This window comes from Peromyscus eremicus, chromosome 23 (genome assembly GCF_949786415.1).
Source record: "Peromyscus eremicus chromosome 23, PerEre_H2_v1, whole genome shotgun sequence".
In the NCBI taxonomy this organism is placed as follows: domain Eukaryota; kingdom Metazoa; phylum Chordata; class Mammalia; order Rodentia; family Cricetidae; genus Peromyscus; species Peromyscus eremicus.
The window spans coordinates 249,135-269,147 of record NC_081438.1 but is presented as its reverse complement, the minus strand read 5'-3'; the positions used below and the strand labels follow the sequence as shown (position 1 = coordinate 269,147).

General features: G+C 47.8%; 2 protein-coding genes across 4 annotated transcripts in view; one reads left to right on the top strand and one right to left on the bottom strand.

Moving 5' to 3' along the window:
• The first annotated feature begins 344 nt into the window (after positions 1-344).
• Positions 345-4,051, top strand: P2rx2 (purinergic receptor P2X 2). Of its 3 annotated transcripts, XM_059248923.1 has the most exons (12): positions 345-573; positions 718-853; positions 949-1,020; positions 1,100-1,175; positions 1,301-1,397; positions 1,553-1,633; positions 1,742-1,880; positions 2,182-2,312; positions 2,465-2,558; positions 3,124-3,189; positions 3,269-3,346; positions 3,554-4,051. In XM_059248923.1, exons 1-12 carry the CDS (start codon positions 398-400, stop codon positions 3,656-3,658), a joined length of 1,251 nt encoding a protein of 416 aa, XP_059104906.1. In that variant the 5' UTR covers positions 345-397; the 3' UTR covers positions 3,659-4,051. The 3 variants fall into 3 exon arrangements, with proteins under 3 accessions (XP_059104906.1, XP_059104905.1, XP_059104907.1); XM_059248922.1 differs by having other exon boundaries at positions 3,269-4,051; XM_059248924.1 differs by having other exon boundaries at positions 682-853; positions 3,269-4,051.
• A 2,603-nt stretch (positions 4,052-6,654) lies between these two features.
• The window catches only part of Pole (DNA polymerase epsilon, catalytic subunit), a 58,521-nt gene continuing 45,162 nt past the window's right edge, over positions 6,655-20,013 (bottom strand). The window contains exons 36-49 of the mRNA XM_059248837.1: positions 19,812-19,988; positions 19,503-19,726; positions 19,101-19,321; positions 18,660-18,864; positions 16,810-16,983; positions 14,506-14,631; positions 13,025-13,157; positions 11,297-11,471; positions 9,997-10,128; positions 9,666-9,859; positions 8,173-8,373; positions 7,725-7,850; positions 7,060-7,149; positions 6,655-6,973 (exon numbers count right to left, since the gene is read on the bottom strand). Of these exons, the coding sequence (XP_059104820.1) occupies positions 6,860-6,973; positions 7,060-7,149; positions 7,725-7,850; positions 8,173-8,373; positions 9,666-9,859; positions 9,997-10,128; positions 11,297-11,471; positions 13,025-13,157; positions 14,506-14,631; positions 16,810-16,983; positions 18,660-18,864; positions 19,101-19,321; positions 19,503-19,726; positions 19,812-19,988 (2,292 nt within the window). The 3' untranslated portion in view covers positions 6,655-6,859. The remainder of the gene's footprint in view (positions 6,974-7,059; positions 7,150-7,724; positions 7,851-8,172; positions 8,374-9,665; positions 9,860-9,996; positions 10,129-11,296; positions 11,472-13,024; positions 13,158-14,505; positions 14,632-16,809; positions 16,984-18,659; positions 18,865-19,100; positions 19,322-19,502; positions 19,727-19,811; positions 19,989-20,013) is intronic.

The following is a 20,013-nucleotide window of genomic DNA, read 5'->3' as shown; positions in this document are numbered from 1 at the left end:
ACAGTGCTACGCTGTCAGCCCCCCTTCCCCTGTGGCTCCGGTCCTGAGCCTCAAATGTGGAGCTAGCGAGACAGGGCTGCACTCTCCTAATGTGGCGCTCTTCCTGGAGCTCTCTAGGCGCCCACCCCGGCCTCTCTTGGATGGCCTGACCTCTCCGCCCTCCTTGGCATCAAGTTGGACTTGCGACCCACCAACCACCAGAATGCATTCTAAGCCGCACCCGGCTGCACCTGCAGCTTTCAAGGAGACGGGTATACATAACTCCATCAGCTTTGAAAAAGGACTAGACTGCTACTGTCACAATGGGCGGGGCGCGAGGCCACACCCCCCGGCTTGCCCAAGAGAGCAGCGGGTGCGAGGCCCTCAGGCAGCTCTGGTGGACTGAGCTGCTTGGGCCATGGCCGCTGCACAGCCCCGGCTTCCCGCAGGGGCCGCCATGGTCCGGCGCTTGGCCCGGGGTTGCTGGTCCGCGTTCTGGGACTACGAGACGCCCAAGGTGATCGTGGTGCGGAACCGGCGCCTGGGGTTCGTGCACCGCATGGTGCAGTTGCTCATCCTGCTTTACTTCGTGTGGTGCGCGGGCCGGGGCACGGTGGGCAATCGGGCGGAAGGGGATCCTTAGCTGGGGGCATGCGCGGGAGCCCTTAGGGCCCCAGGAGAGGGACGCCCTGCTCTCTCCAGGGTTGCCTCCGGAGCCGGCACCGCCCTGTCCCGCAGGTACGTGTTCATCGTGCAGAAAAGCTACCAGGACAGCGAGACAGGTCCGGAGAGCTCCATCATCACCAAAGTCAAGGGGATCACCGTATCGGAGCACAAAGTGTGGGACGTTGAGGAATACGTAAAGCCCCCGGAGGTGCGGCGCTTCCTGCCCCAGGCCCGAAGCTCCTCAGTGGTGTGACTAGTCTGAGTGAGCTGACCCGCCCACCGTGCTTTTATTTCTGCACCCAGGGGGGCAGTGTGGTCAGCATCATCACCAGGATTGAGGTCACCCCTTCCCAGACCCTGGGAACATGCCCAGAGGTGAGGCGGATCGAGGGTGGCCTGGGAAACCCTAGGCCAGTTACAGAGTCTGCCCTCTGACCTGTAGTCTCAACTCTAGAGCATGAAGGTGCACAGTTCCACCTGCCATTCAGATGACGACTGCATCGCCGGGCAGCTGGACATGCAAGGCAATGGTCAGTGTGCACCAGGGACAGTGGGAAAGGCGGCGGCGGCGGCGGGCGCGCGCGGGGGGGGGGGGGGGTGAGGGGGGCCAGTGTTAGCACTGACCTCAGCTGCTTAATCAGTGTTTGCTCTGCAGGGATTCGGACAGGGCACTGTGTACCCTATTACCATGGGGACTCCAAGACCTGCGAGGTGTCAGCCTGGTGCCCAGTGGAAGACGGAACTTCGGACAAGTATGCAGGGTCCACAGACTTCACTGCTAGTTTGTTTTGTCCTTACTGATGAAGATCAGACGAACTGGGGTGGGGAGTGGAGGGAGAGGGACAGTGTGTCCCCCTCCCTTGGGCTTTGGGGGAAGGGAGACTAAACCCTGTCTGTACCTTTGCAGCCACTTTCTGGGTAAAATGGCACCAAATTTCACCATCCTCATCAAGAACAACATCCACTACCCCAAGTTCAAGTTCTCCAAGTGAGTCTGAGAGGCAGAGTAATATCAAATACAGTGCCCAGGCAGTGTGGAAGCTTGTGTTGGGAACCAGGAGTTTAGAGTACAGGTCTGTCTTCTGCCACTCCTTAGGGGCAACATCGCAAGCCAGAAGATTGACTACCTGAAGCACTGCACGTTTGATGAGGACTCTGACCCATACTGTCCCATCTTCAAGCTAGGCTTCATTGTAGAGCAGGCAGGGGAGAACTTCACAGAACTGGCACACAAGGTGAGGGAGGGTGTGGGGACAGTGTGGGTGCTGGCATCTGCTACCCACGAGGGTTTCGCTGCAGTTAGTTGCACCTTCTCTTGGCCAGCCTTGGCTCTGTTTAGGCAGAAGGGAGAAATGTGATCATGGTCTGTGAATGCACCTGCTCAATTATTGACACCCGGTCCCACGGCTGGTGCTAGTACCTCATTATACCAGACACTCACTTGTTCCCTGAACCTTTGGCTCTGAGCTGAACTGTCTCCCTTTGAGGGTTTTCTGCTCTATGCCCCTCAATGCTCCTTGGCTCATTTTTCTGCAGGGTGGTGTCATTGGCGTCATCATCAACTGGGACTGTGACCTGGACTTGTCTGAATCAGAGTGCAACCCCAAATACTCTTTCCGGAGGCTTGACCCCAAGTATGACCCTGCTTCCTCAGGCTACAACTTCAGGTACTTCGTTCTCTGAATGCTTGGGTCCACATCGTAGACAGTGGTGTCTGCTTTGACTATAGTTCCATCTGAAGTGGTCCTAAAGAGAGGAAGATGAGTGTGCACATTCAGTCTGACTGCTTGGACACTGCTTTTGGTTAACCCAACCCTAGGTTTGCCAAGTATTACAAGATAAACGGCACCACCACCAGTCGAACTCTCATCAAAGCCTATGGGATCCGAATCGATGTTATCGTGCATGGGCAGGTACACAGAGCTGAAGAGTTCCACCTAAGCCTGAGCTGGCCTAGCTCCATGTCCCTTACATCACCCCACTGTGGTGATATATTGTGTATCCTAATAAAATTTGCCCGAAGATCAGAGAGACAAAGGAACAAGCCACCTCTTCTAGGACTCCTCAGCCTGAGAAAGCCTTGTTGCTTCACACCTTATATACCTACCTTTCTCCACCCAGCCATCACTTCCTGGGATTAAAGGCATGTGTGTTTCCCAAGCAAAGACATGAGATCTCAAGTGCTGGGATTAAAGGTGTGTGCCACCACTTCCTGGCTCTGTTTCTCTCCTAGACTGAGTCAATCTCATGTAGTCCAGGGTAGCTTTGAACTCACAGAGATCCAGATGGATCTCTGCCTCCCAAGTGCTAGGATTAAAGGTGTGTGCTACCACTGCCTGGCATCTATGTTTGATCTAGTGGCTGGCTCTGTTCTCTGATCTTCAGGCAAACTTTATTAGGGTACACAATATATCACCACACTTCTGCCACAGCAGCCTATGATGAAGGTCTAACTAAATGCAAGCTTGTTTTCTACAGGCAGGAAAATTCAGTCTCATTCCTACCATCATCAATCTGGCCACTGCTCTGACCTCCATCGGGGTGGTAAGAGATGCACCTGGGGGCCTGGGTGGGTTAGGGAGTGTCTGATATGCCCTTACCCAGTGGTGTCTGCTGACTGCAGGGCTCCTTTCTGTGTGACTGGATTTTGCTAACATTCATGAACAAAAACAAGCTCTATAGCCATAAGAAGTTCGACAAGGTGCGTACTCCAAGGCATACCTCAACTAGCTGGCCTGTGACCCTTGCCCTTGTCTTGGGCCAGGTCCCTCCTCCACCTAGTCACTACTCCCAGGATCAGCCACCTAGCCCTCCATCAGGTGGAGGGCCAACTTTGGGAGAAGGGGCAGAGCTACCACTGGCTGTCCAGCTTCCTCGGCCTTGTTCCATCTCTGCTCTGACTGAGCAGGTGGTGGACACTCTTGACCAGCATGTGGGACAAAGGCTTCCTGTCCCTGAGCCCTCCCAACAGGACCCCACATCCACGGACCCCAAAGGTTTGGCTCAACTCTGATCTCAGCCTCACTAAGCCGCAGACCTGGATCTGGAGGGCAGGGATGGCCTCAGCTGATTTGGCAGCCCTAGGGAGGATCTGCACTCTGCAGTAGCCAAGCATGTCTATGTGACTGGGAAACAAGAGACGCCTGTGCAAGAGGACAGAGCCTTGCTCTGGCCCAGGCTTACATTCTTCCTCTCCCTAAGGCTTAGGGGAGAACTGGGTTTTTGCCATCTCCTTTACCAACGAAACTCCTCATAGAACCCTTAGCCCCCTTCCTTGACCACCTGTCATACTTTTTTGTACAGCCTTCTGGGACCCAAAATCAGAGCTAAGTCCTTCTGTTGTATAATTTTAAGCCCTCCTTTAGAAGTCATAGTATGCTGAGACCAATAAACCAGTGATGAGAAGCTTTCTGGCCTCAATTCTTTGAGAGTAGCTGTGGACTCAGGAATATAAGGCACGAGAGTCAGTCCCCTTCCCAGGGGCTCTGCACTCTTGAGTTTACCTACATTTCTAGGTTGGTTAACCAGCCTGGGTTTAGATTACAGCCACACCTGCCAAGGAGACCAAAGCTATATTCAGAATCCCTGACGGGGTGAGGACAGTGAGCAGGTAGAGGACAAAGCCAGCACTAATATCAGGGCCTGGGGTAACCTAGTTACTGCATCTTTGCCGTTAGTGGAGTGACTGGCTGGGCAAAGCCTGTTGGGAGCCTGGATCTTGGTTCCCTGGTCTATGCTGAATGCCACCAGAAGGTATCCTAGCTCAGACAAGCACACTAAGTGGTCAAGTGGCTAGGAAGGAGACCCTTCAGTTTCTGCCCACATTACCTGAAGATTGCATGCTTGTGTGTGCCTCTAGTTGTCACACCAAGTGTTTATAGGATGCCTGGAAGGACACTAGCTCTCAATAACCCCAGAGCCTTCCCTTTCTTGGTCATGGACTCCACAGGCCACCAAATATGTTTAACTTCCTCCATGTTTAGTTATAAGATGTCCAGTTAATAGTTTTAGACAAACTGCCCTTTCCAGTTGGGTCTCTAGCTACAGCTTAACAACCAGGGCCAGAGATGCAGTTTTCTATTTCAGAATCCCTAAACTGACCTCCCAGTGAACCCAGGCTGAGTGGTATCTATGATTGCTGTGACCTACCCTGTGTTGCTATAGGATGGCTCTGCTGGGAGACAAGCCAATGCCTTTTAGGCCCAGAGATCCAGGAAGCATAGTTAACCATCTCCCTCCTCCCCTCGTCTTCCTAATTTGATTTGATTTCCATTCAGAAGGTCCCAGCACTGCCAACTCAGTCCACATTCCAAACAGGGAAGATCAAGTAGGTATCATGTTTCTCCCTACAGACAGCCTGAGCTCATCAAGGCTTAGACTAGTTCCTGATGGACAGATGATAGATATTAAACTTTCCTTTCAGAGACTGAGGCTCCCAGTGCAAATACAAAATAGTAAGCTAAGAAGCAGAAACTGTAGGGAGGTGGAGAGGTGGCTAAGCAGTTAGGATCACTCACTGCTCTTTTCAGAGGATGGAATTCGGTTCCCAGCACCCACATGGTGGCTCATTACCATCTATAACTCCAGTTCCAGGGGAACCAATGCTTTTTTCTGACCTCTGTGGGTACCAGGCATGCACATGGTGCATACACATACATTCAGGCAAAATATTCATACACCTAAGTTCAGTCGGGTTTCCCACCTCCCTGTGGCTATTATTTTGGGTTTCTGAGTTTGACACTTTGGCCGCTGCCCTGGTAAACTGGCTTGGGCCAGAAAGCAGCAGTAGACAAGCATATAGCTCAGTGAGATGCACGAGTTCTCTTATTTTCTGAGATTAATGAAAGGCTCTGCTCATCTAGCAGATGGGTCAATATCAGTAGAGTAGGAGGTGAGAACAGCTACTTATGCCACAACTTTGCAGTGCTGAGGGCATCTTTTTTTTTTTTTTTTTTGAGATAGAGTTTCTCTCTGTGTAGCTTTGGAGCCTGTCCTGGAACTCAATTTGTAGACCAGGCTGGCCTTGAACTCAGAGATTCGCCTGGCTTTGCCTCCCAAGTACTGGGATTAAAGGGATGTGCCACCACCGCCTGGCTGGGCATCATATTCTTAAAAAGTCTGGAGATTAAGCCCTTTAAGAGGGTGCCAGCTTCAGTGTTCCAGGTCTCTGATGTCCTGAGGAACAAGTGGTGACCGAGTACAAGCCCTCAACAGATCTCTCTGAAATCTCACATGAATGCTTTCCCTCATTTCCTCCTTCCCTCAACAGTTCAGCCTAAAATCTTGCATGTGAGAAGGCATTTCTTAAAAAAAATCTATGTCTTATACAGGGTGTTCAAGTTTATGATAAATGTCACTTAAAAACCCTTTGCTTGTGGGCTTCAGGCTTATAAGGTCCTTGCTATAGTCTCAGTGGACAAAGAGTGGGTTTTCCACAGAGACTAGGTAGGTCAGCAATGTTCTACCTTTCAGGCTCATCTCAGCCCATCTTGGGACAGAGCCCCAGGTCTCACTCAAGACATTGGGTGACAACCCTCCTCAGACTTTGCTCTGAAGCAAAAACCTTGGGTCTCCACATGTTTAGGACCTGGATTTCCCAGAAAGCAGCTCAAATTCTACTTCCATGAAGTGAGTAAAAGGCCCATTTGTCTGAAAATAAGCAAGGGGGCTGGAGAGATGGCTCAGAGGTTAAGAGCACTGCTTGTTCTTCCAAAGGTCCTGAGTTCAATTCCCAGCAACCACATGGTGGCTCACAACCATCTGTAATGAGATCTGGTGCCCTCTTCTGGCCTGCAGGGATATGTGCAGACAGAACACTGTATACATAATAAATAAATAAATTTAAAAAAAAAAAAAAAAAAAAAAAAAAAGAAAATAAGCAAGACTCTGTTATGGTCAGGGCTCTGTACCAGCTACTGCATCCTCTCTGCCCACATCTCCTCACCTCATCTCAGAACGTATCTCAGTAGAATAGGAGGCAAAAGAAAGAGCTGTTATGGAAGCACAAAGTAGAAGCTTCAAAACATGTTTATTTAGCAGGCAGTTGAGGACAGAGTCATTCCCTACTCCTGCTTGTTTATGACACCTTGAAGCTCCCTGAAAGTATTCTCTCTGGTATTCCTGGACTGTAGTTATGAGTTTGGAAAAGTCAGGTGGTCAGTGGTTCAGCCATCTGGAGCAGGCATTAAGGTACCTTGTCTTATGCCTAGGCTTGCTAACAGTTTGATAAAGGGCTTGTTTGTAGCAGCCATTCTATGGTCTCCTGGAGGTATGACATATTGTAGTGCTTGGCAATATTCTGGAAGATTCTAATCTGTTCCATGAAGACCTGTAGGAGCAAAGAGACACAATGACTCTGGGTTCTACTCAGATAGGAGGGGCAAATGACCCTGTGTGTCTGTGAGAATGGCCCACCTCAGTGTGGATGGTGAGAACAAAGTCCCCGGCACAACTGCAGTACACAGGCATATGGGTCTCTTTCATACCACGGCACTTCAGGCATACCTAAAACAAGGAAGCAGAACCATTGATCTTGGCTCAAACTGTTATCACACTGGATCCTATCTGTAGCTTTTCAGCCTTGTTGAGGAGGGATACCTTCATGAACCCATTGGTAAGTTTATTTCCCTACTGAAGTCACATCAGGACTCAGTACCTTGATGAAATTCAAGATTTATTCAAATCTTACCAGCTCCTTCCTCCTTGCTGTGGGTATTCCCAACCTAGATTACCAAGGCCTGGGGATGTTCTATGTCCCAGCTGGCTCTGTCCCAACAGTTGCCCAAGGATATAACCATGGACTTTGCTCAGGTGCTCATAAAGTGCTGCCAAAGCTTTCCTGCTCTGCTCTTGCACTCTACCACTGACCCCGTTTCCTGTCTACTGTCTACCTCCCTCCACTGGATGGATGAAAGTCCCCACAGAAGGAACCAACAGATGTGGACAGAATTAGTGGGCTGGGTGCATGGATGACGACTGACTCCTGGGGTCATCCCTTGGAGGCAAGACTCAGGATCCAAGCATGCTCTTGGCTTCCCTGAATGCTGATTGGAAACTCCTGGGTGGACTGGGGAGCTTACCAGGTCCTGCAGTGTGAAGGCCATCAGTTTTCTCTGCAGGACTTCCACCAAGGCTGACTCAATGGCAGCTGAGTCGTAGGGGGCCTGACAATTGGAGCAGAGCCACTGAGGCAGGATGGCCCCATCCTGGGAGAGTGGGGAGGAAGGCTGAGAAGTCAGTGTGAGTGGTAGCCATGGTCTACCTGGGCAATAGCATATTGGGCTGGTATAAAGGGAAGATGTCATAGAGAGGAGTGCTGGGGCAAAGGTAACCATCATTGCTCTTGGCTGCCTGAGCCTTTCTGTGCTGATCAGACCTTTTCAAAACAATTTTCTAACATGTTACAGTGGAATGGTTTGGGGGTGGCCTATTTTTAATCCATAAGGGGCAGTAGGTTGGATATTACAGGTTGGGCTACATGTCCCAACCACTTTGGACATTTAGGGTTCTGATCACCAGCTGACTCACCTGAGAGAAGGAGGAATCTTTGCACAGGTCCAGGTCTCGGCAGAAATTACAGCTGTGGCAAATCACCTCAGGGAGCACGTAGGAGTGGCAGGGGTCTCTGAACTGGGCCTCTTCAGAGAATTCACCAACGTCTACCAGGCGAAGTAGGTCTCGGTTCAGCTTATTCACCTGATTTGTGATGTTTGTGTCCAGGGACAATACCTATGGTGACCACAGCCCATCATGAAGTAGCTCCTAGGCCTTTCTGCCGCTTTGGCTGGACCAAATACCTCTTTTAAGACCATTTCTCAGCATCATCTTAGCCCTTCCTATTCCCATCTGGAATCCTCAGGATGAACTGATTCTCTACAGTGGCAACTCTGTTAATGAGTGGAGACTTCACTGATGAATATATTAAACATTTCAGGTAAGAAACATTGATTCTACACAATACCTTCCAGAAACAAAAGAGGGAGGACATCTAACTTGTCTTGGGAGGTCAGCATCACCCCAATACTGAAACCAGACAAAGACATAGGCCATTAACCACCATGAGAAAGGACACAAAACCCTCTACATGCGCCAGCAGATGAACCCATCAATATAGAAAAAAATCAGAATCCAAAAATAAAGAAGCACAGATAAGGCAAATTAAGTTTTTGTTTTTGTTGTTGTTGTTGTTATTATTATTGACAAGAGTCTTACTCTATACAGGCTGTCTTTAAACTATGATCTCCTGCCTACCTCAGCCTTCTCTAGTGCTGGTACTGCATGAGTGAGCCATCATGCCCAGTCCAATTAAGCTTCCAAAAAGGTGTAAACATTCCTCAATGGAAAAAGGCTCTGGAACTGGATACCCTTATGTTCAGACAGGAAACTTGTGCAGACTGCAAAGATGAACTATAAATGGACAGATCCCGAAGTGCAGTTCATCCCAGCTCGTTTTCTGGGAAAGGTGGGTCAGTGACTGTCCAAAGTGTATTTGTGGAGAAGAAACATTCCTAGCTCACTATGTTAAACCCTAAGGTGTAGTCATTTGATATTCAGGGTTCAGCCTCAGAGTGAAGCACTGGGACGCTCAGATGGCACAACGAACAATAAGTGCTTTGAGCAATGACCCACATGGTCACTGGTAATATCATTTCACCATGCTGGCCTGTCTTTCCCAGAAAACAAGCTCTGTCACCTCATTTGGTCTCAGAGGTCTGCTCTGGCTCATCAGGCCCACTGGAGGCAGGTGGTCCATGAACTCCTTCCACTTCCACTTGCTGTAACTTTTCCAGCATACCATCTCTCCTACTCCAGAGCCTCTGGCCTGGTTCCAGGTCCCTCCGAGTACCTCATGGAAGTACATCTCTGAATTGACCAGTCTCTTATGGTTCACTGTTAGGCTTAGAGCTATCAGAGGGGCTTCTCCTATAATGCCTCAGCCCAAATGCCTCAACAATGGTTGCATGTGAAAGAGACCCAGCAAATCCTGATGGAATGACTGAAGGATTTAAAACTGCCCTCACCTTGCACACATATTTGATGAACTCCAGAGCAGGATTATTGAGCAGCAAGTGTGAACCAGGGAGGTCAGGGAACATCTCTGAGGGCTCAGTGGAGTTCCGAAAGCCTGTGACTTTCTTCTGAATTTTCTGAGTGATGGTGAAGAAGCTCTGAGTGAGCTCATTTGCCACATAATCTTGAGAGAAGGTGACCATTCCTGAGAAAGAGAGAGTGCTAAGGGGCAGATTCAGCTGGCAGTGGATATCTCTTACCCATTTGCCTGTACCATCTGAGGCACACAGAAGTCAGGCCATGGCACGTAGCAGCATCCTTCTGTGACCAGGGAATGCTCACCAGGAAGGGCTCCAGCTGCCCCTTTAGCTTCTTGGGAGAACTGGCTAGCCCCCTTCCTCTTCACAGGGGTACTGCCTGGAACACTGTGTCTCAATTCATTTTTCATGCTATGGTACACAGCCACGATGTATGCTGCAGAGAGAGGCAGATATAGGTCACAGGACCTCAGAGTCAGTGATGTGTTGAAAAATACCCTAGAATGTGAAGAAGTCCTGTGGTTGGCCATATGGTCAGACATACTCATCTGAAATGTCATTGTTAGAACTAGATATAAGAAAGGAACTTATAGTCAGGTAGTGCCCAGCACTCAGGAGACAGACTCTGAGTTTGAGGCCAGCTTGGTCTACAGAGCAAGTAGCAAAACAGTAAGGGCTATACAGAAAAACCTTGTCTCGATAAAACAAAAACAAAACAAACAAACAAACAAAGAACTTGCTGATATCTGAATTCATCCCTAGAAAAGTGAATAAATAGGACAATAAGGATTGTATGTGAAAATAGATCCTTAACAGCAAATGCTAACAGTATCCTAAAATCTGAACCCACATACCTGGAATATTTCTTCCTTTCTTTTTTGGGTTTTTTGAGACAGGGTTTCTCTGTGTAGTTCTGGCTTTCCTGGAACTTGCTCTGTAGACTAGACTGGCCTCGAACTCAAGAGATCCACCTACCTCTGCCTCCTGAGTGCTGACATTAAAGGTATTATGCCACCACCACCTGGCTAACTTGGAATATTTCTTGAGACTACTTGGCAAGGTGAAGACTCAAAAGAAGTAGACAAAGACGTAAGTAATCACAAATGAAACCAACTGTTGGTACATACCTGTGGGGTGTGTGAGAAGTCCTGTCTATCTGCCAACAGTCTAATGACCATGCTCATCACTAGTTTTTCTGTTTTAATGAGTGGCAGTGAATTATAAAAACAGTCTAATTCTTATGCTTACTGAACATGATAACCAGGTCTACAAATACTTCCAAGGTATAAGAGTTTTCTAGTTAGTGAAGCCCCAGAGGCCAGCCTCATTACTGTGTTAACACACATGTTCCCAGGGATGTTAGCCATGAACCTACTAGGGTAAAAGTGGGAAACACCTTTGGGACACTCTCAGGGGCTGCTTAGGAGGCCTAGAGAGAAGACAGAGAGACCTTTCATCATCTGTCCTCAGTTCCCCATGCTGGAACAGGTAAAGAAAGCAGCAGCTCCACCAAGCTGGAATTTCTGACAATTTTCCTCTCCACACCAAGAAGCCAGAACCATTTTCAATAACTCAGCTGGTTGTCCAGCTTCAGCTTGACTCACCTGAAACAATCATGAGGAAGTAGCTCTGGCAAGAGGCTGCCTGTGGCAAAAACTGCAGAATGTTCCAGTTGTTCTCCAGTAGGTCCTCAACCTCAGATTCCTCCATACCCTCTTCCTCCTCATCCTCTTCCTCATCTTCCTCATCCTTGGTTTCCTCCTTTTCCTGGGAGTCTTGCTGTAACAAAGACAACCCTTACTTCCACCATGGCAACAACACATAGTAACAAGACACAGTAGACAGGACTCCTCCAGCCTGAGTCTCCTGGATTCTGACACTGCAAGACCAGTGCTCCATGGAGCATGTCTAGCTCACTAGGGTGACTGGGAGTTGTGATTCTCATTTACTTTTAGGGGACACTTCAAAATTATCCAACTCTCCCTCCCAACAGGGCTAACCAACCAGAACTTCCCAGTGACCAGCTTCTTCCTCTGAACTTAACAATCTCTTTTTTTTTTTTGTTTTTTTTTTGTTTTTTTTTTTTTGTTTTTTTTTTTTAAAGATTTATTTTATTTATTATGTATACAGTATTCTGCCTGCATGTGTCCTTGCAGGCCAGAAGAGGGCACCAGATCTCATTACAGATGGTTGTCAGCCACCATGTGGTTGCTGGGAATTGAACTCAGGACCTCTGGAAGAGCAGTCGGTGCTCTTAACCACTGAGCCATCTCTCCAGCCCCTTAACAATCTCTTCTTCAGCTGGGAGTGGTACCTTGAACCTGTGGCTCCATATTCAGGATGCTAAGGCAGAGTCACTGGAGATGAGAATTTCAAGGCCAGCCTAAGCTACACAGTCAGAATCCATCTCACAAAGCAGAACCTCTTCTAGAGTTGGTGACAATTTTTCCATAGACCCAACTTGACTGGGTGTCTGTGTTCCTGCCAGGGTGAATTCACTTCTACACACAGACACTAACACTATGCCATTATCCTGATGGCTACATTTCCTTTCTTCCTTCAGTGAGGTCTATCTCCTAATCCCAACTCTAATGAAAAATGCTCCTGTCCAGGCGTTGGATACATGGTATCTAAGGAAGCCTTGTCCTTGTCCCCCCAGATTCCCTTATGGAGACCCCAGCTTCTAGTCTTCCTGCTGGCCAGTGTCTCCCTTTTCGGCTATCTGTGAAGACCCCATGGAGAGTGAAGGTTTGTTGTTTCAGCCTACTCACTGGGTACTCCACTCTAGCATGAGGTGATCACCTGTATCTCCACTACACAAATGCACCTCTTGCCCCACATGGCTCCTTGCTGCAACCACCTCCATTCGCCCACAGGTATGGCTCACACCTGTGCATCACCAAATCTACCTGCTAGCTTCTGGATCCCATCTTTTAACAACTCTGCACTGGCATCCCTCCCCTGAACTGACTCTGCCTGCTTTTTCCCCTTGTGGTATGTTATTCTCAGAGGGGGCAAGTAGATGCCAGAATTTCCATCTCCACTAATGTTGAATCCCATCCTGTGCAAAAAGTGGGCACTGCCAGCTCTCTGTGAGCACCTGAAACTACTGCCCAGACACCCATCTGCCTGAGCTGTTCCAGCTCTCAAGGTGTCTGTTCTCTTGTCACCTCTAACTTTGTCAGTGTCCCCATGGCTCCCCTTCCTCCCTTTTCCATAAATTTTGCCAATTTCTGCCTCATGGAAAGCTCTTTGCCCATACTAGGGCTAACACTATGCTTATAGGTGAATGTAGCCCCATACATATGTGGAACCAGACTCAGGTCTCTTACCTGTCCATAGTGAATACTAGATGGAACTTTTCCTTTGATTCCACCATAGTTGGATGGATCCATCCAGAGAAGAAATTCCCAGCATCGAGAGAAAGAGATTGTCAGGGAATGGAAGATCTCTTTAGAATGGATGCTGCAAGAAGCCAGACACAAACTACTGAAGTGACACCACAGCTTTCCTTATTCTTCCTTTTCCTTTGTAGCCATGCACTCATTTTTTTACTTACAAGCGAACATCAAGTGGATTCAGACAGTCCCTCAAACTTTTAGGACATTGAAGAAGCTGCCTGGGAGCAGCTGTCTGGGGAATGAAGGTGACCAAGAGGGAAGCCAGGGCAGGCCCAAGGTCCACTGTCTCTAACTTAGGTCAGGTACACGTCACTGGCAACATTGCTTCCTACTTTCAAGCACCTGTAAGTTTTCTTCATTTTTTTTCCAAGACAGGGTTTCTCTGCATAGCGTTTGGAGCCTGTCCTGGAACTCACTCTGTAGACCAGGCTGGCCTCGAACTCACAAAGATCTGCCTGCCTCTGCCTCCCAAGTGCTGGGATTAAAGGCATGTGCCACTACTGCCTGGCAGTTTTCTTCATTCTTACCACCGTTAGCTAAGTTGGCCTCTATCACTAATCCCACCCTTGGGAGATCCTAAACATATTCTCATTCTCTCTCCCTCTCCCTCTCCTTCTCTCTCTCTCAATCTCTCTCTCTCTCTGAGTGAGACAGAATTTCTCTGTGTAGCTTTGGAGCCTTTCCTGGAACTCACTCTGTAGCCTAGGCTGGCCTCGAACTAACAGAGATCTGCCTGCCTCTGCCTCCTGAGTGCCAGGATTAAAGGTGCGCACCACTGCCGACTGGCTCTCTTAAAAAAAAAAAAAAAAAAAAAAAAAGATTTAATTATCTTAATGTATGTGAGTGTTTGCTGTTAATGTTTATTGTTCTATCAGAATTGGAGTACATATTGGGTGGCTCACAAAGTCCTGTAACTCTAGTTCCAAGGATCTGATTGATAACCTCTTCTGCTCTGGCCACCCCCCGCCCCCCAAAAAAACCCAAAACCTGAAGACTTTATCTTATTTACATTGGAGCCTCTGGGCCCAAATAGACTTGGGGGTATGATTCATCTAAGCAGGGATCACTGCCTGAAGCCAAAGTTACAACATGGGGTCCAGCAATTAAGAGCTCCAAATGACTGACTGCCTGGAATCAGAACACTCCCATGTGCCCATGCCCCCATCTGTGAAGAGTTTATGCGACCTTTATGCAACAGCGCTCTATAGAACCATCTTATAAACAGCAGGTAGGTATTCCTTGACTATTCAGACTTGAACATGCTTTATATCTGAGTTGTCCACCACAGGTAAACAATAATGTAAGCTGCCACTTCTTCATGCTGCAGTGCTTGACCCTTGGTGTATGCTTACCCTTCAAGCATCTCTCCAAAGCCATGGCAGCTACATCAACAAGATGCCCCCGACACTAACCTGTTGGTGATATATTCCACATAGGCGAGGGCATCCTCTATCCGGCGCTTCTTTGTACAGAGGATGATGCGATTGAAGTTGGCATAGATGACTGATGACCCCAGCCGTTTGAACTCAGCAATGAGCCTGTAGAGTAAGTTTATAATTAATGGAGGAGGTGCTCTGGTAGAAAATGAAGCCAGAAAATATGAAGAGAAACCATGGAGACAACCATGGTGATACTGAAACAAGAAGTATCCTAACTATATTTAGAATGAGCAAAAGAGCAGACTCAGGACCCAAGAGCAATAAAGAAGAGATTTCTGTCTTTTAAGATGAGGTTTAGGGGCTGGAGAGAAGGCTAAATGGTTAAGAGTTTTGGTCCTCTTCCACAGGACCCAGGTTTGATTCCCAGCACCTACAATAGATGCTCACAACCATCTATAACTCCAGTTCTGGGGGACCCGTTACACTTTTTCTGGCCCCTCTGGGTACCAGACACACACGTGAAGATATACATGAAGGCAAAACACTCATACATGTTGGGGTAATCTCTTTGTACAGTGTCAAGATGTGTCTCTGTCCTTCCTCACCTGCCTAAGGCACCTTCTCATTGGTTTAATAAAGAGCTGAATGGCCAACAGCTAGGCAGGAGAGGGTAAGTGGGAGTTCTGGGGAGAGATAGGAACTCTGGGAAAGAATCTGAGGTGGGAGATTTGCCAGCCAGATGAGGAGGAAGTCAGATGTACGGACGTACAGTACTGAGGAGAGATAACAAGCCACGTGGCAGAACATACATTAATATAAACTGGTTACTTTAAGTTTTAAAAACTAGTTGGGAACAAGCTTTCATAATTAAATAAAAAGTCTCCATGTCATTATTAGAGAGCTGGCAGTCCAAAGAAAGACCTGCTAAAAACATACATACTAAAAAACAAAATAAAAACAGATGAGGTCTGGCTCCACTACTAGTCCTGACCCTGAACTTCAGAACTCTGGCAATCCTCATGCCTCAGCTTCCTGAGTAGCTGTGACTACAGGTGCAATCACCAAGGCAGAGCAAGACCCCTCCCCTGATTTTAGATGGGATTCTGGTTATATCCAGCATGGCAGAAAAATAGCAGAAACAATGGTAATAGATAGCCACCATGTATGACCTTCATTCAGGTTTTTTCTTTTCTTTCCTTCCTTCCTTTTTAAAAAAAAAGACTGGTTGTGAGCCAGTGGTGGTGGTGGTGGTGGTGGTGGTGGTACACGCCTTTAATCCCAGCACTTGGGAGGCAGAGGCAGGAGGATCTGTGAGTTTGAGGCCAGCATGGTCTACAGAGTTCTAGGACAGCTAGGGCTACACAGAGAAACTGTCTTGAAACAAACAAACAACAACAACAAGAAGTTCTTTTTTAAAAAGATGTTTTTATTTATCCTAAGAATTTCTTACAGCCCAGCTTAGTGGTGGTGGCAAACACTTTTAATCCTAGCCCCCAAGAGGCAGGCAGTTCCCTGAGTTTAAGGCCAGTGTGGTCTACTGGTCTACAGAATGAGTTCCAGGACAACCAGGGCTACATAGAGAAAATGGAAAAATGGAAAAACCAAAAAGAATTTCCTACAATGTATTTTGATACTCTTTCCCTTCTCCCAGCTCCTCCTCCACCTCCCTACCCATCTAACTTCACAATCTCTCTTTAAAAAAAAAGAAAGCCATTCTTTTTAGATTTATTTTTAGGAGTGTTTTGCTTGCATGTATGTTAAATATACTGCATGTGTGCAGCGTCAGCAAAGGCCAGAAGCCCAGAAGAGTGTGTCAGATCTCTTGTAATTGGTATTATGGATGGTTGTGAGCCACCACATAGATGCTGGGAAATGAACCTAAGTCCTCTGCAAGAGCAGCAAGTGCACCTAATCACTTGCTGGAGCCATGTTTCCAGTGTTGACTCATTCATTACTTCTAATATCACAACACTAGACATAGCTGATTGTACATTAGTATGGTACATTCACACTTAAGTGTCTAAGATGTTTCCTTTTGTTTTTGAGACAGGATCTCACTATTAGTCCTGGCTGGCCTGGTACTCACTATGTAGACTAGTCTGGCCTTGAACTCACAGGCATGGACCACTACACTCAGCCAAGGTGCATTACTAAAACAAACAAGGTGCATGAGAACACATTAATACAAAAAGGAAGTAGTACCATGATGCTTTACCTAGCTTTCTGGAAAGATGAATGCACAGAGCCACAATAGCAGCTAAGCCTGCCCTGGGTTCTATGCTTCCCATAGGCACTTGACTTGTGCCCTTCAGCCCACAGCCCGGGGTGAACACTCACTGCAAGAAGAGCTTCTTCATCATATTGTGTAGTGTCCGGTGCAAGGCTGGGTCATGGAGCAGAGAACATGGTGACTGGAGCCAGCGGTAGAAGTGCATTACCTGGTTGTCAGCATAGATATTATGGTACTGTGTGATCTCCTTCACCCAGCCAACTACCATGCTCTTCAGGATCCTGAAAGATGGCAAAGGATGATGACCAATACCATATGCTGCTGCTGGCATCACTGTCCTTTCTCATAATCCCTAACTGCCTTTGTCTAAATTTCATTCCTTGGTCCCATAACTTGTGAGCTTCACTTCCTTACCACTTTCCTCTATATAACTCCCTAACTTGCTCACCACACCTGGACAAGAAGATACATGATAGGCTTTTGTCCTTAAGACTTTTTTAATTTTAAAAACTTATCTATAGCTGTGAGAGTATGTACAGTGAGTACAGGTGCCCATAGAAGCCAGAAGGTATCAGAAAAATACTCAACATGGGATTTGGGAACTAAACTCATGTCCTTTGCAAAAATAGTATATGCCCTTTTTCTTTGAGATAGGGTGGGGTGTCACTATCAGAAGAGTAGGAATGAACAGTCATAGAGTTGATTATGTGCCTTCCATGTAAAGAACCAGGGACTAGCCCAAGTTGGGTTTTCTAGACACCAATGAGATGCAGGGGTGGTTCCTGAGGCCAATTTAACACTCAGGTAGCACAGACTGGACTTGAATCATGGAGGAGCCACAGAGTATCTGAGACAAGATGCTGCAGCCACTTTTATGGCTTCCTGTACAAATACTCACTTCTCTCAACTGGTAGTCTCTGTCATCTGTGTCTGATCCTCACCTACTGCTCAGGGTTGAAACATTTTTTTCTGCCACAACTCTGCTCTCAGTCCTCCTAGCCTACTTCTTACCTTAGCAATTCCTTTTTTCCTTTCATTTGGAGGCAACACGGCTGAAATATGTGTTCTAGAGCCACAGACATAAAATGACTACCTCATACTCAGCCACAGTAACAACGCATCATGACCTCAAGCCCTCTAAGTTTGGCGTTGACATTTCTAGCATGGGTGAAGACTACACCCCTTTGCATAGGCAGAGTGAAAGTGCTCTACGTTTATGGCACAAAGGAACCACTCTACAATAAATATACACTGTTCCATTACTAGGAGCCAGGGCTGATCATACCTGACAGATGATTCTGGCTACTATGACTCACTAGGCTGGGTGCCCTGGGAATTTCCTGCAGATACTTCTTTGATTACACTGAAAACAATTATGTATTAAAATGTGTTTCATGAGAAAAGCTTCTGGCCTCAAAAGGTCAGATGGTAGCACTTGTACTGCCTACTAGTAACTAGGCAGGGTATGTTCAGGGACATGGGGACCCTTGATTGCATTATGACTCGAGGAAGAGACATTTCAGGAATGCTAATTCTGACACTGGAAAAGGCACAGCAGTTAAGAGCATGTACTACTCCTCTACAGGACTGGAGTTTCAATTCCCAACACCCACACCAATGTTTTACAACCTCCTATAATTCCCGTTCCAGGGTATCCAACTCCTCTGGCCTCTGTGGACACCTACACTCACATGCACACACACATAACGGAAATAATAAAATAATCTTTAAAAAAGGCGGATGTGTGGTGCATGCCTTTAATCCCAGCACTTGGAAGGCAATTTGAGGCCAGTCTAGTCTACATAGTGAGTTCCAGGCCATCAAGGGCTATACAAAGACCCTGTCAAAAAAAATAAAAAATTGTATTGCTTACTTTGGCTTTGGCATTCTAAAGTGGAGGTCGCCATTGCCCTGTTGCCTTGTCTAGGAAGGAAGCACATTACATGAGGGTAGATACCTGAAGGTGCTAGAGCAGAGGGCTGTCTCATCATAGCTGGCTGGGGCATTGGCAGCTTGATTGCCTGTGACCATATCCTCTAGGGAGGCCTGCTGAATCACATCGAAGCTGATGCCCATGCTGCCAGCCCCCTCCATGTCATTGATATGGTGGGACTGGAGGATGGTATTGACTGCCAGATTTTGGATGTCCAACTCCACGCACACTGCAAGGAAACAGTTTGTCCATGTACCCTAGCCAGCACTAGGATCATCTCCCAGGCTGAGCTGGTCAGTGCTGCCTAGTGAGGTCAGGCATGGCACATGACATCTGACTTGCTGGTACCCATTTCTCAAGACTTGCCTTTGGGCTTATTCCACACGGTTGAGCACTGAGCTCCATGTAATAAGGAGTCATTAAATGGTGGGGTGGAAGTGCCTATCTTTCCCTTCTCTCACTCACCAGTGGAATAACAGCCAGAATTATTGATCTCTACAGTGGCTCGGTCATCAAACTCCATGACAAGACGATTGTCATCAGCTTCCTTCCCACCCAGGTCAGGCCGAGAGGTAGGAGACAGCCAAAGCAGGTGGTTGTGGCGCCGGAGGTGGCGTGCAAAAAAAAGGTCGGAGCCAAAGGTGGAAATGTCTTCCGGTAGGTTCCCAACGGGGATGTGGAAATACCTGCACAGGGGTACAGGTTCAGTCTAAAGTACACTAGCATCATTTAGGGACCACCCACAGAGTAACACCTGTAGGCACCCAGCCTATGGCCTCACTTACTTATCTTTCTTCTGGTGTATGTGGTACTGGGAATTGCACTTTCTAGCTAAGTTCTACTACTGAGCTACACCCTACTCCTCACCTGCTCATCTCAAAAGCCTGTGAAAGGCAAGTGTCTAAATTGAGGTAGTGCCGGATCATTCGGCGGGCTCCATGGCGTTGCCAGTCCAGAACTCCATAGCTGATCTTGTCAGCCACTCGGACAGGCACTAGTGGGAACTCCTCTAAGACAGGAATCTCACTGGCCAGTCTACACAGCTCCCAGTTAGACTGAACAGCGATGAGTGTGGGCCCCCGGCGCTCTTCCTGGGTTGAGCAGAAGGCAGAAAGGGCTCAGTGGGCAAAGCCTTGGGATGGGAAACTCCCACCATTGGACCCCAACTTCTCTTACCTTATAGGCAAGCAGGAAGCGTTGGATAGCTCTGCAGATCGTCTTCAGGTTGGTTTCAGCACGAACTTCAAAGGTGTGTTTGGGTGGAGGGAGGAGCTTGGGGTCCACCTTCTCCAGTAGCAGGCTATGTTCTGCTGAGTACAGGGCACTGAGGCTGGGCATTTGGTTGCTGCGCACCTAGGCAAACACCAACTGTTAGGCT

Excerpts from the sequence above, each read along its gene's own strand:
- P2rx2 (XM_059248924.1), top strand. The coding sequence starts at position 398 with ATGGCCGCTGCACAGCCCCGGCTTCCCGCAGGGGCCGCCATGGTCCGG. Across the intron at positions 1,398-1,552 it reads GAAGACGGAACTTCGGACAA|CCACTTTCTGGGTAAAATGG; the intron begins GTATGCAGGGTC and ends GTACCTTTGCAG. Across the intron at positions 1,881-2,181 it reads TCACAGAACTGGCACACAAG|GGTGGTGTCATTGGCGTCAT; the intron begins GTGAGGGAGGGT and ends ATTTTTCTGCAG.